A 21,341-nucleotide genomic window follows, 5' to 3' on the forward strand; every position below is an offset into this window, starting at 1 on the left:
ATCTTCTCTTTTGAGAATCAAGATAGAGTCTTGTTTATTTAGAACGTGGAATGTTGGAAAGGCAGAAACCATGTGGTATGGTTCTTTGCCAAGGAAATCATGAATTGGAACCAATAATCTGTCAGATGAAAGCAATCCCAGAAAAAATGAAAGAAAGTCCTTATCTAGGCTTTGCATTCAGGACTGAAAATAAAACCATTATGAAACAAAAATGAACAATGAAAACTCAGAGAAAGAGAAAAGCAGATTTTCCAATGCCTTTAACCCTGTAAAATAACAAAATCCTGTGGAAAGAGATTGTGAATTGAAACTAACCTAAGCTGCAGCATTTCATCTGCCTTTTCTACTCATTTGGCAACTGCAAGGCAAGAGACTCTTCACGACTTGAATTTTGTTCTCATCTGTGACTCCAATTCTTTCATCAGTAAACTTACTTTGGAAATCCATTTTCTCTCTTTTAAATAAGTTTCATAATAGATCTTAAGAAGAGTATGACAAGGCTTAATTTTATTTATGAAGTGTCTGAAAACCCTCCACTTATCATGATTACACTTTTGTAAGCATTTTAATTTTACAGGAATATAGATACTTTTCCCTTGCTCATATATCTTTTCTAGAAGCTAGCAATTTTCTGTAGGTAACAATTCAGAATTTCTTGAATTGTTAAACACAGGCAGCCTGAGAGTTGCTGACCTTGAGGAACACCAGCCCTGAAAACTCATAGTACCTCAAACCACATTTACAACCTCTGTACATGGCTGCTACTTAAGAACACATAGTTCAGAATAAATGAAAGCTCAACAGAGCAATTGCATAACTTAAAATATGCCATCTTCCACACTTACACACAGCAGAATCCAGCTTAACTGGGTTAGGTTTCAATTGTAAGGTTYCTGGGATAGGAACTAATTTCTGACAACTGATGGTTTGAATGAATCCAGTTCTCACACAGCATGTTACATATTCCATGTTCTGCCAATTACTCATTTGCTTCAGTGTGTCTTTTCAGCAATGTAAAAAAAAAAAAAATCTGAAATGCTGTCTTTTAAAAAAAAAATCTCATCACATTCAGCAAATGATTTCTTTGAAAGSATTTCTCTGAACATCCTGCCAAAATAATTGCAGCTCATTTCAGTCCAGCATTACAAAAAATAGAATTTCACAAGGAGACATTTCTCTATTGAATATAACATTCATGTTTATAGGCCCACCCTGACCTAGCTGACTGATTGCTCTCATGTATCATCCTCTATGCTGGCACTTTTCACAGGTAATATCAAAGTTATGGTTAGATCCTGATCAGCTTTCCTGAATATAAGGGATTAACGAGTTCTAGCAATAACTGCTTTGCACACAGAAAGTCTCTCCAGATTTGCTGGAGGCTCCTTGCTCCTTCCTCATGCTTCCACCAATGGCACATGTCTCAAAGAGTCAAAGACAAATGGGAGATTGGTGTGGTCAGGGTTGTGATTCTCCCTGATGAGTCTCTTAACATCAGGGAACAGTGCAGTGCAGAGAAGGAAGGACAGGCATCTCATTTGGGGTGTTCCTGGTCTACAACCACACGTCCACATTGTGGTTTTAGATTTGCAGCTCTTCATGCCTCATGCCTCGTGTATGTGTAGTACTAACTACCATGCAACTACATGCAACCACACTGCAGAGGGGTGAACCAGATGGCACCTCAGTGTGCAGCTCCAACCTTGGTCCTGGCAGTAGGGAAAACACTTCCAGTATACCAATGTAGCCCTATCTGTGATCCATTTCAGTGAATTTTACTGACACATTTGCCTTTCTTTAGGTTTTTCAACTATCACAGATTCCAGCTTTAAACATAGATTTCATAACTCTGATCAATCTATCAGGTACCATAGCTGCAAAGTTGGCATTTAATTAGTRAGGCAATTTGTGTATAACAGTCTCTTTCTAGTGTTTCAGACATGCTCCTGACTAATAGGAAAGGGAAGTCTGATGAAAGGCAACAAAGAAGCAGTTAATATTTTTATTTGCAGAAGGCTCAAAAAACCAGAACTATTCAGAAAAGCTAGAACCCACCCTTGTACCCTGTGTATCGTTTAAAATACACAAGTGCTAGCTGTATGGCTGACCTAGATGTTTGGATAGCCACCTTCTGAAAAGCTCCATTTCACATATACACAAATGGAAAGATACTGTCTGCATTTGAAGTTCTGGGCAGTCAACAATGCAGAACAACTGGGTTTTCTTCATTTCTCCTTTCATATATTAAGCAACTGAGCCAACAGACCCTGTGTCATGCAGGAACAGCCAGAAGAAGTAGCAAGTCGTTGTTCTGGGTTACTCCCTGTTGCAGGGGACAGAGGCCCCTATCTGCTGACCTGACTTCTTGTCTAGCTCTCTAGACAAGTTTGTTGCCTGCCAGGGATTCAAATCCAAGACTTGGTTTTGGGACCATGGGACCCTGTTTGAATATCAACAGCTGATTAGGAGAGACGGGATCCACCTCACTAAATGGGGCACACACAGCTTTGCCAACAGGCTAGCCAACCTGRTAAGAAGGGCTTTAAACTAAGAAAGATGAGGGAAGGGAAAGTCACAAAGAYCATGCAGTCAGCAAAATGGGCTCAAGGAAGATTACCTCCAGCAATTGCATGCAGCTAAGGAAGTACTTACAAGACAAGACTATGGGGAATCCTCTTGAACCCCTCCTAGGAAATCAGCTTGCTCAAATATCTCTCTGAAGTGCCTGAAATGCCTGTATACAAATGCACGCAGTATGGGGGATAAATAGGTGGAATTGCGTATCTGTACATGGTCGCACAGCTATGATCTTATTGCAGTTACAGAGACATGGTAGAATAGCTCACATGTCTGAAATGCTGCAATGGATGGCTACAGACTCTTTAGGAAGGACAAGCCAGGAAAGCAAGCAGGTGGAGTTGCTCTTTATGTAAGAAAGAAACTGGAATGCACRGAAGTCTGCSTAGGCATGGATGAAGAGCAAGTYGAGAGCTTATGGGTRAGGATTAAAGGGTGGAGTAGCACAGGTGATACTGTTGTAGGAGTTTACTACAGGCCACCTGATCAGGAAGAGGAAGTAGATGATACTTTCTACAGACCTCTGGAAGTAGCCTCACAATCACAGGCCCTGGTTCTTCTGGAGGGACTTTGACCATCCTGATATCTGCTAGAGGAACAACACAGCAAGGCACAAACAATCCAAGAGGTTCCTGGAGACCARTGATGATAACTTCCTGACACAGGTGATGGAGGAAACAATGAGGAGAGGTGTACTGCTAGACCTTGTACTAACAAACAAGGAAGGGGGCAGCCTTTGCTGCAACTAAAATGAGTTGGTGGAGTTCAGGATTCTGCGAGGAAGAAGCAGGGCAAAAAGTATGATCACAACACTGGACTTCAGGAAAGCAAGCTTCAGTATCTTCATATACCCTTTTGGAAGAATCCCATGGGATAAGGCCCTAGAAGGAAGAGGGATTCAGGAGAGCTAGTTCATATTCAAGGATCATCTACAAGATCAAGAGTGGTGCATCCCAATGTTGAGATTGTTGTTGAGATTGATGTTGAGATTGATGTTGAGAAAAGGGAGCAGAAGATCTGCATGGATAAACAAGTTTTGCTCCTGGCAAAACTCAAACAGTAGAGGAAAGTGTATAGAAGATGGAAGTAGGGAAAGACAACTTGGGAGGAATTTAGGAACATAGAGTATGCAGGGATGTGACTAGGAAGGCCAAGGCCTATTTGGATCTGTTGAAGGATGTCAAGGACAGCAGGAAGAACTTCTTAAAATACATGAGCAACGAAAGGAAGACTAGGRAGAATGCAGGCCCACACCTGAATGGGGCCAGGGCCCTGGTGACAACTGATACAGAGAAGGCAGAAATAGTGAATGYCTTCTTTGCTCCAGTCCTTACTGCTATGACTGGTCCTCAGGAACYCCAGACTGTGGAGACCATGGAGGAAGTCTGGAGAAAGGAAGACTTTCCTTTAGTTGATGAGGATTGGGTTAGAGATCATTTAGGAAAACCTGCCATCCACAAGTCCATGGGCCCTGATGGGAAGCAGGGCTTGACTTCAGTAAGGCTTTTGACACTGTCTTCCATAMCATCCTCATAGGCAAGCTCAAGAATAGATGATAGGGATAGATGAGCAGACAGTGAGATGAATTGAGAATTGGCTGAAACATAGAGCTCAGAGGGTTKTGATCAGTGGTGCAAAGTCTAGTTGGAGGCCTATGGCTAGTGGCGTCCCCCAGGGATCAGTACTGGGTCCAGTATTGTTCAGATTATTCATCAGTGACCTGGATGAAGGGACAGAGKGCCTCYTCAGCAAGTTTGCTGATGATACAAAGCTGAGAGGAGYGGCTGATACACCCGAGGGCTGTGCTGCCATTCAGAGAGACCTGGGCAGGCTGGAGAGTTGGGTGGAGAGGAACCTCATTAAGTTCAMCAAAGAGAAGTGCAGAGCCCTTCATCTAGGGAGGAATAAACCTAGGCAGTAGTACACGCTGCGGGCTGACCTTCTGGAGAGCAGCTCTGCAGAGAAGGACCTGGGAGTGCTGGTGGATGACAAGCTGACCATGAGCCAGCAATGTGYCCTTGTGGCCAAGAAGGCCGATGGTCTCCTGGGGTGCATTAGGAAGAGTGTTGCCAGCAGGATGAGGGAGRTGATCCTGCCCCTCTCCTCAGCCCTGGGGAGGCCTCATCTCAAGTACTGTGTCCAGTTCTGGACTCCCCAGGACAAGAGAGATATGGAACTACTGGAGAGAGACCAGTGTAGGGCTACTGAGATGATTAAGGGACTGGAGCAYCTGCCCTRTGAGGAACGKCTGCGAGAGCTGGGCCTCTTCAGCCTGGGGAAGAGMAGACTGAGGGGGGATCTTATCAATGTGTATAAGTACCTGAASGGAGGGTGTCAAGGGGATGGGGCCAGATTCTTTTCAGTGGTGCCCAGCAACAGGACAAGAGGCAATGAGCACAAACTGAATCACAGGAAGTTCCTCGTGAATATAAGGAAAACTTCTTTACTGTGAGGGTGACTGAGCACRGGAGCAAGTTGCCCAGACAGGTTGYGGAGTCTCCTTCTCTGGAGATAYTCAAATCTCAGCTGGATGTGATCCTGTGCAACACGATTTAGGTAACCCTGTTTGAGCAGGAGGGTTGGACTAGATGATCTCCAGAGGTCCCTTCCAACCTCAGCCATTCTGTGATATTAGTAGTTTTGTGGATTTTGCATTTTTTCAGACCCAAAATACAAAAATAAYTGCACCAACCATTCTTATTCTTGAAAAAAAGACATTTTTTAAATCCTTTGGGACMAAGATATAAGCTTTTCTATCAACCAGATAAAGTTTCTTTCCCACAGGAGTTCATGATTTTTTTTTAATTACATTAATAAAGGTGTAAGGTTTATGTGTAGGCTTGCAAGTTAACCTACAATAACATTTTATCAATTGTACTGAGTCATTTCCATCATCCTGATATTAACATACATATAAACCTTTTCTTCATTATATTTTATAATTTAATAAGTAATGATATGTTTGCACTATACTTAAGTATATATTAAATACTTTATAAATGCAGTCAAAAATGTGTTTTAAAAATGTCAGGGCAGCCAAATGACTGCAATAATCTCATCTGCTGAATGATTGGGATCCCAAGCTGCTTCTATTGCAAGAGAATGAAGTACCATTACATTTGGGAATGTATTTTCTCTAGCGATGTTTTGTTATATCTAATGAAAGACAGTGAATTGGGATATTTTTCTTAACTTCAAAAATGTCACTTTTCCTAACAAAAACACCCTAAGAACTCCCAATTAATTTTTCCAAATATAGTCAATGTGTTACAAGGTAGTTCTGTCTGTGTATAAGCAATGATGATAGTAACCAGTGGGGAAGGTCATTAGGAAGCCTTCCTGGGAATACTTATCAGCTAGGTATCCAACATTTTGGGTATTTGGAGCCAGGATAACAAGGTTGATAGGATAGTACATCATGGACTATAGATTATTTACTCAGCATGGGATTGCTAGCTTCAGCAAATAGAAGGAAAGGGAAAAGAGTTGGAGTTTGAGTTAAAACATAGTTTGAAAAGTAGGCCAAAAAGATGAATCTAACAAAAAAGCAGAACATGCTGCTGGGTGTATGGCAAAAGCCTTTAAGAGAGTATAGTTATGAGATCTAAAGTCTTTTGAAAAGCAAAAGGTACCAAACATTGTTCCATATATTTATTTCACCACTTGAACAGCTTAGAAGCATTTGATGTGTGTTTTCCCACAAAGGCAACAATCTTCACAAATTTCACATTCAAGAGTTAAGACTGAAAGTTGGAAATACAAGGTTTTGAACACACYAGTAGCAAACAATTAAGAGTCTAGTATTCTAAATTAGGAAATATGACGTAAAGAAGAAATAAAACATTGGTTTTTATGAGACTAAGAAAGAAATCCTTTATTTCTAGGTGTCTTTGTCTTTATGAACAAAAGGGTGCCCAGTCAATGCATTTCTAATATGCATATGATAATTTTTGGTAGTACTTTGTGATGTTCTCTTCTTGAATATCTAATACAATGCTAAATGTGTTTAATGGAATTGAGAAAATAATTTAAGAACATCAGAAATTCAAGACAGATTTTAAATTATTAAGATACTAAACGAGCAACCTCTTGTTCCAATTTAAGATCTCAAAGACATTTTCAACCTTTTCTTTACAATGTGGCTAATTAAACCCAGCTGACAGGGCTCTTTTTTTAAAGTACATCTGTCATTTTATAAAATACTTTGAACTTTTTTTTTTTGGTTCTGACTTGATGTTTGTAAAAGTCTTTCAGAAGAAATTGACTGACTGTGGAGGAAATAGTGAACCTGCCTATACATAAAGGGAAATGGACCATATTTTTGCAAAGATTTTGCGGCCTACTGATGAAAAGAGCTATATAAAAGGTAGGTATTATAATGATTACAGAGAGCTGTCAAATGCACAAAGTAAAACAATCAAAAAAGTAGAGTTTTTTTCATTAACTTTTTTCAATTATAGTAATCTTAGTTGTTACTTATAATTACACTCAGTATAAATTTTTCAGACAGCACTGTTATTTTCAAGTTGATTGTGTTCCTTTAAGTCAATCCCATCATGTGTCTAAATCAACCACATGGCAGAAAGCTGAAGCAGGTATTTAAAACCCCATGCGTTCTGCAGATTTTGTATTTGTGAACATTTCAGCCATGATCTGAGTTCTACATTTTCATGCTGTATTTTCATCACAAAGGCATAAAGGTATTCACTAATTCATTGCAGTATTTTTAATTATCTGTATATAGTATATTTCCCTAGATTCTTCTCAGTTTGCATTTCTAAAGTTCAAAAAATCTCTCTGATACAAAAATATACTCACGTTATTCATTAAATGGATCAGGGAAAAAGTACATACATATATAAACAAATATTAAGCACAAGGGATTAAGGAAAGATTAGAATCAAAGTGGCGTTTGGATTTCTGAGACTTCTTATAGAAATGAATATGCCTACCCATACTAAATGAATGGAGATTTTATGCTTGAATATCTTTCAGCAAAAATTTAAATACCAGACAGGATGTGTCACAGAGTGGAAAAAAAAAGGTCAGATAATATGCTAGAAGGTGACTGAAACAAAAAGAGAAAAGAAACTAAAATGGTAATACCAAAGAGATCAAAGTTGTCACACTGCAGTCAAAAATGAGATAGGCAGACCCAAGCAATACATTTTAAAGCACAGAACTGTCTATATACTCCACTGGGGGTGCAAAGTCATGCTATCTTTACAGTCTCACATCATAAAACATTGCTTTTATCTGTCATTAGGAAGTAAATTAGAAATGTTTTTCCTTTCCACTATATTTTCACATCTTTTTGCATAAACTGGTGACATTCCTAGGAATCAGGGCATATCTTCTCCTACTTGAAGTTCTTTTTCCTTCTTGGCTACTGTTCCCCTACTGAAATAGTCTCATCTGTTTGGCTTCTGACTTGCTAACACAACACCAACCTGGAAATTATATTGATGACTGCCCAACTCTGCCTCTTAAGAGTCACACAAATTCTATCCTCTCATTAGATATGGTTATAGTTCTTGATAAACAAGCTAACACAAGATGTCAAGGAAACTTTCATGTGCATTATCTGCAAGCTCATAAGCACTTGTTTAACAGCAGTGATATTTTTATTTTATTTCTTCACTTCTGAATACAATTATCAGGTACCTGATAATATCTCCTCTATGCCAGGAAATAAAAAGATAGGAACAACTCAATGGATCTACAGTCTGGAATTTGGATCTTGCCTACGTTCTTGCCAAGAACCATCATAGAACAAGTGTCACTCTGTGGATGCTTGTATTCAGATAAGTGACCCTGTAATGACACAGAATTGCAATATTGCTAGCTGTTATCTGTTGGTAATAAAGTAGACTGGTGAGGAAGACGGCTGCAAACATTGTAAGGAAGAAATAAAAAAGACTTATGCACATACTTCTTGTTAGAATTTTTATTTGGGGCTGCCTTATGTTTCTTACCTCACCCTTTCCTCATCCTCCTCTATTTTTAGGAGGTTATAAAGTGATCTTTTCAACAGAGAGGTATTTACTAACCCTCTGCTTGACTGTTAGTTTTGATCCACATCACCACATCATTTAAATTCTCTGAGCCACCATCTCTTTTAAGTTGCTTCAAGAAATGCCTAAGTGCTGCCAAAAGGCTATATATATATATATATATATATATATATATATTCTCCAAGTCTATTCCTATTTCATTCTTATTAGTGGATTCCCAGATCCACAGAGTCCTTCAGAAATTGAGAGCTGAAGAGAGATAGAAGAAAATGTACATAGAGTGTCAGCATCCTGCTTTCTGGTGGCCAGTGATAGCTGCATGCRTAAAGATTTCCTTTCCAAATATTTTTATGATGAGCAATGATCCATCTCTCCCTTATGCATTACTTTTTACTTTTTTCTTCTCTTTTCCATGCTAAAGTGTACTGTTAGGGGCTCAGGTAGCATGGTAGKATGATCAAAACAAAAGCTTTGATTAAAGTTTCATTGAGTAAAATGGCTTAAATATTTTTATTCACAAGCTAGAGAACATAGGAAGGTATTTATGAACCAAACAACAGAGGCCTATCATGTTGTGATCTCCTTCTTTTTGCACGTGAAATACATTGCATTCTTAATCAATGGATCGATCTGTTAACTGCTAGACTTCTGTTAAGCACACCTGTAGTGTCTGCGACGATAGAGCTCATGTCCCCTAAAAAAATCAAAGGGAGCTGGAGACCTGTAACCAGGATGAATTTCTGCAAAAGGTAATGAGGCCAGGGGGAAAAGGTGTCATTAAACCAGACTCACAGTATAGTCCRCTGGACTTGTGAAAGAACTGGATTCTGCTCCCACCCATGAAAATGGCATTATGTGGATATGTCTTTGTGGCAGAATTAGCTCAGGTGACCAGCTTCCAGAAGTCGTGTCTAAGCACTCAGCTTAGCACACTCTGCTGCAGAAGAGCAGGTGCACAGCTATCCCTCAGCCCAGTCCAGCCACATTCAGAATAAATCAGAGTTGTATCTGCATGGGGCTGAACAAGAGTGTGCTAGACATCTGCTACCCACACTCGGATCTGAGTAAGGTGTTGCCATCTGCTGCACAGATACACCAGCAGTTCTGGAGCTAGTCTGGGGACCTTGCCACTGCATACTACAGATATGCCTTTCATTAGAGCAAAAGTTGCTGTATTATCAAGGAGATAAACTTTTCTTATTCACACAACACTCCTCCATATGTTTKACTAGACATTTTAGGCTGTCCCACATGGTTCTACATTCTGTGATGAGATGACACTTCTAGATTCCTCCACAGTGAATTGCTGAGGAAGTTGCATCAATTTCAGRGCATATTAACAATTACAGGAAAGTCCTGGAAAAGCAGTTGTCAGAAGAATGATTTGTGCATTCTCATGCAGGTTGGGCACGTTCAGATCCTGCAAAAATGGGCTCAGAGTTCTAGAATAGACGTCATTAAAAGTGAAAGAAGTGACCTAGGGAGAAAAGCTAAGGCGAGCAAGCACCCAAGTTAATGGCAGTGCAAACAGATTCACACTTCATAATCWGAAAATTATTGGGAAATAATATGCCCTTGAGCTGTCTCGCTGATCTCCATTGACTTCATTAGCAGTTAATCCAAACCTGAACCCTTGGCCCTTTCTTTGACAGAAATAACGGTGCTTAAMTTACCTTTGCTATCTTTTAGCATGAAGGATTAGGCACTATTCATTTAATTGCCCCCCATTAAGAAACATCAGGGATCACTAATGCAAATAATTGTATGGACAGTATTCAGAAGCATGAGTTTACTGTGTACCAGCATATCATCATCAATGCTACAGATGTGGATGCCCATAATCCACAGAAACATTGCACTGCTTCAAGGTGCATGAAGGCTATTCTGCACCGATCTCCCTGTAGACAAAATATTTCTAGACACACCATACTCCTTCAGCACAGATAGGAGCTGTATGTTGTCCTTGTGTGAATACTGATGTTCTACCTGCCAAAAAATAGAAACTATGAGCAAGACACAAAATGCAAAATATTGCTGTTACAATTGCATTTAATCAAATGGATACAGCAGAAGAGGTATTCAGGGCATGGCATGAGAATTAGGAAACCAGTTTCCTGGGGTGGAAAAAACATCATCAGGCATTTGGAAGAGGAATAAGGCAGAAAGAGCCAAGAAGACAGGAGTAACAAATTGCTGTTCYAACTTCTGGATGACAGAAGCTGACAGAAAAAGATCAGCAACTTCTGAATGGAAATTTTGCTAGAAAAAAAATCAATATAAACTAAAAAAGCAATAATGGGAGTTTCTTTTTAGCATTGAATATCATTCAGATGTGATTATTTCCATTCCACATTTACATGGTAAAAGAAAGCACAAATTCATTGCAAAAAAAATGAAAGACAAAAAGTGAAAATTGCTGAGGATAAGAAAGAGCGCCTAGAAGCTGGATGTCCAGACAGCATGACTCACTACACAAACTTTATCCTTGACAGATTTCAAGCCAGGAGATCACTCTAATTTGTGACATTGATTGCAATCAGTGAAGTGGCTACTGTACATAATAGCTACTCTTCTGTGCAGTACATTTTGTGCTGTACTTGGCTGATGCAAGCCAATTTATAAAATGCTAGGTACTAATCCCCAAAGGGAGGCAGTTTTATAGCCTTTCTCCTCTGAAGCAAGCTTTTACTTTTCCTCCTTTGCTTCAGCCCCATTTCTAAGACCCATTTGAACATTTCAGTATTCTCTTGCACCCCAATAGTACATATTACTTAGTGGTGAGTCATAAAATGCAGCATGGGATGGATCCAAAGACCAGTGAATTAGTGGGGAAAAGCCTGCTGAACTGAGGTTCAGGGAGAATCAAGCAAAGCAAGTAGGTAACACAATCTGTAAAGTTACATTTTACTCTTCTGAGYCTCCAGAGTATCAGTCATTGTTAACAGGAATAGCAAAGAAAGGACGCAATTTTTGCTTTACTTTCTTTACTTGTTCACCTGTTATAATCAGTGTTTGACAAGCCTATAGCTATAAATAAATCAGAATAGTTGCATATATCTGATATACTATTACTCTTAATAGTAATAAAGTGAAAATTATAATGGAATGCCAATCAGTCTTTCTAACAGAGAGAAAATGAAAAATGGCAAGATGCTTTCAGAAAGGTATCCACAGTTAGCCTTGCAGATCCTTTTTTTAAACTACAAACTGAAATGTCTCTAAYTGAAAACAGATGTTTTCTAAATGCGTGAGTTTTAAGGTCAGAATGGACTATTATCGTTATCTAGTCCTCTCAGCCTCCTTTATTATACAGGCCATAGAATTTCATCAAATAACTCCTACATCATGACAACTTTTCATTGAGCTAAGACATATCCTACTCTTAACCAAAAAATAGATATATATTCCTGGTGCATTGCTCTTGGAATAATTCCTTTCAGTTCCACTGATCACAATGGCAATAGGGAGACTTTTTTTTCCCCCCCAATGAGCACCTCAGAGAATCCACCTACCAGCAGCAAAGTTCATTTTACGTAGCCCATAATAGCCTGGCACGGAAACCTCGGTCCATTCTGACTGACATAAAAGCTCCTCAGTGAAGAAACCTCYCATACAAATGCTTTTTACCTGAGACGAGAGACCTAGGGAGATAAAATGAAGTTAGCAAACCTGAGCTGAATGCATGGATGACTGCTCTGGCCAGTAATTAATGGTCCAGTTCTACTGAGGACCAGCACTGGTGTTCCCGAAACATTCCCAGCTCATTAAAACTTATTCAGGATTCAGTCAGAACCAAAGCACGGTCAGTTTGCATCTGTTTTCATCCTAGTTCTTACCATCGCTAACCTAGCTGCCTAGATATCAAGACTGAAAAGCAAGAGTCTCCRAAGGCTGCGCGACGTCGCAAGGTCCGAGGTCCAGGCTGCGGTGGGGCTGCGAGGAGCCCCGGGGAGCGAGAGGCAGCCGGCGGCGAACAGTCGCGGCACACCCCGACGGCAAGGCTTTTCCTTCTGCCACCTGCCACATTTGCTCCTTCTCAACACCCCTCTGCACTTCTCATGCGAGGAATTGTAATCGGCAGCTCAAACAACAGCTGCCTTAACGCAGTGAATGCTGTGATCATATTAGAGAGTCCCTCAAATGTAGCATTGCTTAATATTTATCAGTTCTTCATGGTGATTTTCTTTCCCATGTCTGGCTGTTTTCTGATGCATATTTTCATCTTTTTGCAGGATCCTCAGTATTTTCAGGAGACTAGCTGAATTACTAGGTTATGCTGCCTTCTGGTGGCAACAAATATGGGAAATATAGTTCCCATATAGCTTTATTACAGCTAACACTTTATCAGGTAATACTACATTATGGGGTAGTATTTCTTCTTCCGAGCTCTATCTTGCTTAAAGAATGTGAGGTTTTCTTCTAGCAAGGTGCTAAAATTGAAACTAGTGACAGAGTGCTTAAATTAACCCCAAGGAATTTAGAACTGACAAACCTGAARGGAAAAAAAAATCTTCCAGACTTTGGACAGAAATAATGCAAAAAAAGCAGTCTATGAGGTGATATTATGTATACTCCATACAAGCAAACAGGACTYGGTTTTCCATTTTCTCTAGCTTAAGAAATTAAAATATGATAGAAAATAGTAGGAAAAGAAGGTGATCAGGAGTAGTCAGCATGGATTCACCAAGGGGAAATCCTTCTTAACCAATCTGATAGCCTTCTCTGATTGAATGACTGGCTGGGTAGATGAGGGGAGAGCAGTGGACGTTGTGTACCTTGACTCCAGCAAGGCTTTTGACACTGTCTCCCATAACATCCCCCTAGGTAAGCTCAGGAAGTGTGGGTTAGATGACAGTGAGGTGGGTTGGTGGGTTGAGAACTGACTGAAAGGCAGAGCTCAGAGGGTCATCATCGGTGATGTGGAGTCCAGTTGGAGCCCTATGGCTAGTGGTGTTCCCTAGGGCTCAGTACTGGGTCTCATSCTGTTCAACTTCTTCATCAACGACCTGGATGAGGGGACGGAGTGYATCCTCAGCAAGTTTGCTGATGATACCAAGCTGGGAGGAGTGGCTGAGACACCAGAGGGCTGTGCTGCCRTTCAGAGAGACCTGGACAAGCTGGAGAGTTGGGCAGAGAGGAACCTCATGAGGTTCAAGAAGGACAAGTGCAGAGTCCTGCACCTAGGCAGAAATAACCCTAGGCAGCAGTACAAGCTGGGGGCTGACCTTCTGGAGAGCAGCTCTGCAGAGAARGACCTGGGAGTGCTGGTGGATGACAAGTTGACCATGAGCCAGCAATGTGYCCTTGTGGCCAAGAAGGCCAATGGTCTCCTGGGGTGCATTAGGAAGAGTGTTGCCAGCAGGTTGAGGGAAGTGATCCTGCCCCTCTACTCAGCCCTGGGGAGGCCTCATCTCCAGTACCGTGTCCAGTTCTGGGCTCCCCAGGACAAGASAGACATGGAGCTMCTGCAGRGAGTCCAGTGTAGGGCTACAAAGATGATCAGAGGGCTGGAGCACCTGCCCTGTGAGGAACGGCTGCGAGASCTGGGCCTCTTCAGCCTGRGGAAGAGAAGACTGAGGGGGGATCTTATCAATGTGTACAAGTACCTGAAGGGAGGGTGTCAAGGGGATGGGGACAAACTCTTTTCAGTTGCCCCGTGTGACAGGACAAGAGGCAATGGGCAGAAATTGAAGCACAGGCAGTTCCGCCTGACCGTGAGGGGGAATTTCTTCACTGAGAGTGACAGAGCACTGGACCAGGTTGCAGAGAGGTTGYGGAGTCTCCTTCTCTGGAGATCTTCAAGGCCTGCCTGGATGCAACCCTGTCTATCATGCTGTAGGTGACCCTGCTGAGCAGGGAGGTTGGACTAGATGATCTCCAGAGGTCCCTTCCAACCTTACTGATTCTATGATTCTATGAAAAAGAAGTGCATCACAAATTCCCCAAGGGCAAGGTTACTCCAACTGTTCAATTAAATGTAAGGTTTATTTTGAAATACTTTTTGAACAGTATAAAAAAGTTTCAATCTGAATATATGTATTGTAATCACCAAAATGAGAGCACATCATAAGTTGAGATAGTGTAACAGCCAATTCATAAGGTACGCTGCCTTCAGTGTGAAGTCATTAATGCACTGTCTGCAGTGACTGACTCAGTGACTATAAGTTAAATGATAATTTTTATAAATCTTATTATTCAGAGTTATCTTTGTCATCTTTTTTGTCTCTAGCCTTCCCCTTGAATCTCTTCCTAAGGCAAAGCAATACATTAAAAAAAAAGCAATACGTTAGAAAAAAAATGCTTATTTTAGATGCTGTTCTTCCCATAATTTCCCACTACAGAAGATTTATCCAGTCTTTTGACATATGCAATAAAGTCTGCACTTGTAAATACAATTAATGTTATACAGTACCCTATTAAAGCACACYAACTTATTAAACCTTATTAGATACTAATTATGCTCAGCTGGTGTTAATTTCAGCATATCCTCCAGGGAAAGAATGTACTATGGGTAAGGAATAACAGTAATCTCAAACCAAAGGATTTTTTATGGGATATAAATATATTTGGGATTTTGTAATAGTAACCTCAAAAAAAGTCTGTCAATAAAGAGAGATTTTTCAACCAGCATTTTGGTCTATTCAGTTTTGCAAGACTAATACATAACTTTCAACATACTCAAGCTCATTAGGTCAATAAGATAGTTCAGTAACTATGCAATCTGTTTGCATAAGGGGAAATTGGTAGAGCATCAATTTTTAAGATGTATCACAGTATTTTTTTTCCCATAGAAGACAGTTCTTACATGCAAGTTATTATTTTTATAATACAATAATATTTAAAATACAATATACAAATAAATAATTTAACCTTTAGAGTGAATGAGGTTATTTTAGAAAAACTGTTGTCATCAATTTCCTGGTCAGCTAACAGATGTCTATTCTAACCATRTTATTCTTCCTCGTTAAAATACAGTTGGGATTTACAGACCATTTTTGTACAAAAAGAGGCAAGTGGGCAAGCTGTTTCAGAAATACCTCATGATTCTAGGTACTTCAGAAATTCAAGGGAGATACTGTCAAGGAGCCTGACACTCAGAGGATTGCATTTTCAAAAAGACATTTTATAAAGTGTTTCAGGACAAGCACTCAGACTCCAATGTTATTAATCATTTTGGGAAAACCTAGGCTAATCGGTCATATGCTATAAATGGAGTGGGTACCCTACTGTTTGTGCATTTCATGCCTATTCAGGGAAGCAGAAGTAACTGTACAATAGGGATTTTTAAAGTATATGCGTGAGTTACAGGCAAGTAAGCAAGGTACAGTAGGGAAAGATAAYGCAGGACAGGCATTAAAATCCAATTAACTTAAATCAGTATATTTCACTGTTGATAGGCACTGGTTCTGTCTGCTCTCCTGTAAGCTGGGTGTAGCTTAGAGCCTCTGATGCATGATTCTTTGGACTGAATGGCTTTTTCAGAGAAATAAGGAAATAGTTGATTTCACCAAAGTACCATGCGTCTCTGCAGATTTCCTCAGGGAAACGCTCACATTCATGAGGACAAGGAAGCTGGTATACATGTTCACAATACTCACCATATCTGCRAACTGAACATTTGCCAGTACTGCTGTCTTTTTTCTATCTTTTGCTGAACTCCTGTCTATTTGTTCAYGAGCAGAAGGCACCAGCATCTCAGCCAGCAGGACTCCAAGAAGCAGGATCACCTAGGCTGGGAGCTCTGCAGGACGAGAAGACCCACAGGTTCCCAGCACCTCAGGCTGTGGATCCTTCAGAGCACTAAACTGAAGAGAGCAAAACACTTTCCCCCTCAAGTCTCCTGTCCATGAGGAACTGGAACTGTTGTTTATAYAAGCAACAGAAAGCTTGGGAAAGGATACAGATAGCATTCAAGAAATCAAGGACTTGGACTTTGAACCACAGAGAARTGTTCAATCCTCAGCACTCTGAGCCCTGTCATCAATTTCTTTTCTTGTCCTAATAGTAATCTCCTATTACTACATTCTAAATTCATACTGTGCTATAGGGAGTATGCCCATAATGAATCAAAATAGTTAAGAAGATAAAGCTTGTATATACAAATATTTCACTAATTAAGGGGAGAAAAAAAAAGGAGAGATCCAAAGAGATGTAGATATTTTTGCACCAAATAGCCTGTTTCTTTTCATCTGAATTTTTGTGGAACTTAATTCCTATTCCAATTCCAATTCCTATTGGCCAAATATTTTTACATACTCCTTGAAGGCTGATGGAAGAAACTTTGGAGATGTCTCTTTTTTGCGCAGATAAAACAAGTCCTAGACTGCAATAAGAAGTTCAGAGAAAGTCTTTTTTAAGATTTGGGAGCAAGAAAGTCTCAAAAGTTAGAGCCATGGATCTGTGTATGAAGAGGGAATATTGAAGCAGTGGGTTAGTTCAAATTTGACAAAAGGCAGAAGTAGTGTGAGGTAAATGAGCAATTTAGATGAAAGGAAATAAAGGAAATTGTACATGACAGAAAACCAAATCCTGTTTACTTTGCTCAAGTTCAATATTAACATAAAGGAAATTCTACATGAATGAAATAGCAGAATTTCATCTATGGTACTGGTCCTAATCTCCTCCGGCTGACAGAAGCAAGATTGAGCTTTGACAAGAGTAACTGAAGTGAGTGATACTATAGAATGTTGGAGAGAGCAAAAGAGTAAAACTGTATAAAATCACGGCCTAAAATCCAGTTTTATAAAAGGAAGCAGAATATCACAGAATAGACAAGTAACAAGAAATGACAATATAAAATACATATAAAAAGGTTGTGAATAGGGAAAACCCCCTACAGGCAGTGATAGATTTCAGGTAGCTACCCAAACTATGAAAGGGACATTTAGCAGAAGGCATAAATCATGGAATACAACCGGGGATGAAGTATATGAAGAGTAACCTGCCGCACACAAAATGTGAAAGAGGAAATTGGGAAGGGAGACATACTTAGGGGTCCTAGGAGGTGTAGAGTAGAGTTAAAGTGAAGGAATAGCAAGGCAACAGTAACTATAAACAATTTATGTTTGCAATTAGCTGAAAATGCTATACCTGTGTGGACATAAAGAGACTATAACTCATCTGAATAAATCTTAGAGACGCATAGAAAAATCCTGGAAGGAAGTGGATAGGATAGAGCAATAGAGTGGAAGCGTACAGAGGGGAAATGGAGAATATAAAAGGATAATTAACATATGCTCATCTGTTATGTGGCTCATCTCACAGTGAAGAAACCTTGAGAGAAAAGTTGACTAACACTGGTGAAAAAGCAAGCAAAAAAAGTTATTGAGAATAAATAAGAGACATTAGGGAGGTAAGAAAAGATTATAGAATTAAGTTAAGATTGCAAACAAGCCTCAAGGAAAAAAATAAGAAGACAAGAATGAAAGTTAAATTGCACAAAAGGTTAAAACATATAATGAAAGATTTTTAGCAATTGCAGAAGGAACCACTAAAGGTAATTGTAACAAACTAGAAGTGTTTATCCAGTCCAGCTTCCCTTTGTTATTAACAGATGTTGAAATCAATGAGATCAATGGGTTCAGCTGAAGCATTTGAGTCATTCCCCTTCTCTGATAATAGATGAAAGCTGTTCTAAGCTGTGGGCTAGATGACTAGTGTAAAGCCTGAATACAGCAGCGTATGAAGAAATAAAATACTTTCTTTACGATGTGTTTATTTTGTGTATTTGTCAGTACTTGAGAATTATCCACATTACTGGTTTGCTGAAAGTTTGTCCTTTTTCTTCATCTCTGCAAAACAAAGGAATATACTGAGAAAAGCAGTACCAAAGCTGGAAGTCAGAAGGCAGCAGGAAACATATATAATGTAGCACAGGTTACCCTCAAAGCTAAGCTCTATGGAAAAACTGAATGACATGGCATCTCTTCAGCATGGTGTAAGAACATCATCTTCCAGTAAGTCAACAGTCATAAATCTGAAATATTAGCACTTCCAAACAGTCAGAAGTAAGACAGTAAATACTACCAAAATGCTGATAAAATCACAAAATTACTACATTGGCTCAGAAGGAGCTACGCTTGTACCCCATTTCTAGCAGACTCTTTGTATCTACTTAAGTTAGTTTTGAAATGGTTTGCACACGCTGCTGAGTCTTTCAATAAAGAAGGACCTACATCCTACCAGAAGGATGTTGATTCCTCTTCCTTCTCTGAGGCACTTAATATTGACTCGTTTTTTCTTAACAATAGCAGGAATCCTCAGCTCTTAAGTTTGCAAGAAAAAAACATCTCCACTTTTTGATCCTGTGGCTGTTTCCTCTAAACCCTATCGATTAGTAGGTTCTGAGCTTTGTACATGTGTGTGGATAGGATAGAGCTGGATACTTCAAACAGTGATTTGGGGGACAACTCTCTAATGTAGAAAGGTTGAGAGGTAAAAAGCTTGAGAAGAGACAACATCAATAACATTTTGGTCAGATCTAGAATGTAGAGGGAGTTAATTTATTATRTTTAATTTAAAACATTCTATGAGCCAGAAAGCATGGGATCAAATATAAACCAGAGAAAACAAATCCAGCATTAGCAAGTAATAGAGAATAAGATCATATTTGGAATAACGGTCCTAGTTCTGGACACCTCACTGGTTGAAACCTCATTGGCTGACATCTGATACTAGGTGTTTTTGGATGTCGTCCTGTTTCTTCCATTATTAATTTTGTGCTTGAGGGCAAATGCCAGCAGTGCTCATTTTAGTTTTTACCTCCTGCTGCAACTTCAACTGTCAGAGAGACAGCARGAGTCAAAAATGAAAGGAGCCACCTTATAGAAATGCTGTGCCACTATGTCATTTTTAAACTGACAGCTTTTTACAGTCCAATTTCTCAGGGAAAGAAAAAAAGGACTTTCATTTTCACCTCCCACTGCTGCTTTGACAGAGAAAGACATTCACCCAGGTTTGAATGCTGGTGGGAGGCAAAAATGTAAAACTGCGGCAGAGTGTTTGTAAGTGGGCTTTGACCACCCCGTAGAAGGATAAGCTGATTCGGGACAAGTTGAGCTCTAACCTCTGCTTACCAGGTGGCAAAAGAAGAAAAATGTGTCCACTTGTCCTTAATGCACTAGATGGAGATTACACTGAAGGATATAAGTGAATATAGAATAGCCAGAGATACCTACGGATTTCTGTTCATCTGGAAACATAAAATAAAAGGCTGCTATGGTAAGTCTTTGGTTTRTAAGAAATTAGTAGTTAATAAGATTCTTCACTGAGGACCTCATCTGAGGAAGATAGAAATGTCTAAAAGTAGGAACTTAGGAAAAATATAGCATTATCCTCCTGTTAGTGGCATATACCAAGGAAAATGTCCCTCCCCTCCCCACCAACAGAAGGACTCAAAAAAAAAGAAGTTGAGAAAAAAATGAAGAACCACACTGAATGCTGAAGAACCATACATAGTATTTTTATAGTCATTAACATAATTAGGTAGCAAAGCAAAATATTTATCATCATGAAAGTAAAGTAATAATGAGCAGTGAGATTAAAGTACATGTCTGAGAGATCCCTCTAGCATCCTAATCTGTCTCGTTTCTATGACATGTATAGCATTTAGAAAAGACAGAATCTAATATAATAATAATATAAAGTAGTAATATAATATAATCTAATGACAGCCACTTCTCACTGCTTGATTCAGTTTTTCATTTTCAAAGTATCTGCTACACACACTTCTGAACTTAGATTTAAAATTAATTGCAAGTGACAATGTTATTCAGGCTGAAGAAATTAATCTCATATCATTTAAAACTGTCTATTGTTAATCTTGTATTGCTTGTTTTGAGTCTCTGCTTCTGACTATGTCCATGACCTTGTCAGGCTGAGAAGGATGCACCTGACTAGAACATGCAAAATGTTTAGCTCTCAAGGACAAGAGCACTGAGTATCTCCAAATGAATTGTTCAGTGAGACTAAATAGAAGAGCAACAAAACAGTTGTTTATAGAAAAAATATGTAAGGTTACAAAGAAAAAAAACATACACATATATATGCTATATAAACAAACACCCCCACATACATAAATATACATTTCTGTATATATTTCTATATATGTGTGCATATTTAAATATATAAGGTGCACTAAAGACACAAGCAGTACTCTGAGCTTTTTAATGAAAGTTTGAGAAGACAAGACATATAGTGGAAACACCTCTTTGGTTTATAATAGTATAATTATAATTTATGTTATTGGGCCTGACTCTAAAAGATTTTCTTGTGCATGGGGTAGCAAAATAGCATTCTGAATTCCATATCTTTTATACATTTTATTTTCTGCTTATTTGTTTAGAATGATTCTGAAATCATATTTTWTTTATCTAAATTCATTGATAAAATCTTTTTTCTTTATGTATTTCTTACTTTCTGATAATTTCACACATAGAAAGATCACCTCAAGTGAGGCACTACCCTGGACATTTTCCAAGATACTTGGCTGCTATTAGGAAACTAYAGTCATCTTTTCACTGATTTTTTCATTTCCAGAAGACACATATCTGATGCACAATTTTCACGTAAAATATTGGAGTTTTTACACATGAATATTCTCCTATACATTTGATTCTACAGTGTAAGGTAGAATCAGTAAAATTGCCGTATGTGTTTCTAGGCCTTACTGCTGGGAAAGCTTGAACACATGAACTGGGCAAAGCCCGATATAAATGATGTCTGTCTGCTCAAGTGCCCTTGTAATCTGAA

General features: G+C 39.2%; 1 protein-coding gene across 1 annotated transcript; it reads left to right on the forward strand.

Annotated features, from left to right (window-relative positions):
* The first annotated feature begins 2,863 nt into the window (after positions 1 to 2,863).
* LOC146592259 (uncharacterized) lies at positions 2,864 to 21,275 on the forward strand. Its single transcript, XM_085311315.1, has 3 exons — positions 2,864 to 3,106; positions 13,553 to 14,114; positions 21,253 to 21,275. The coding sequence occupies exons 1-3, from the start codon at positions 2,864 to 2,866 to the stop codon at positions 21,273 to 21,275; spliced, it is 828 nt and encodes a 275-aa protein (XP_085167441.1).
* The last annotated feature ends 66 nt before the right edge of the window (positions 21,276 to 21,341 follow it).

This window comes from Rhea americana, unplaced genomic scaffold, assembly GCF_003343005.1.
Source record: "Rhea americana isolate MKP2758 unplaced genomic scaffold, rheAme1 scaffold_34, whole genome shotgun sequence".
NCBI classification, from domain to species: Eukaryota; Metazoa; Chordata; class Aves; order Rheiformes; family Rheidae; genus Rhea; species Rhea americana.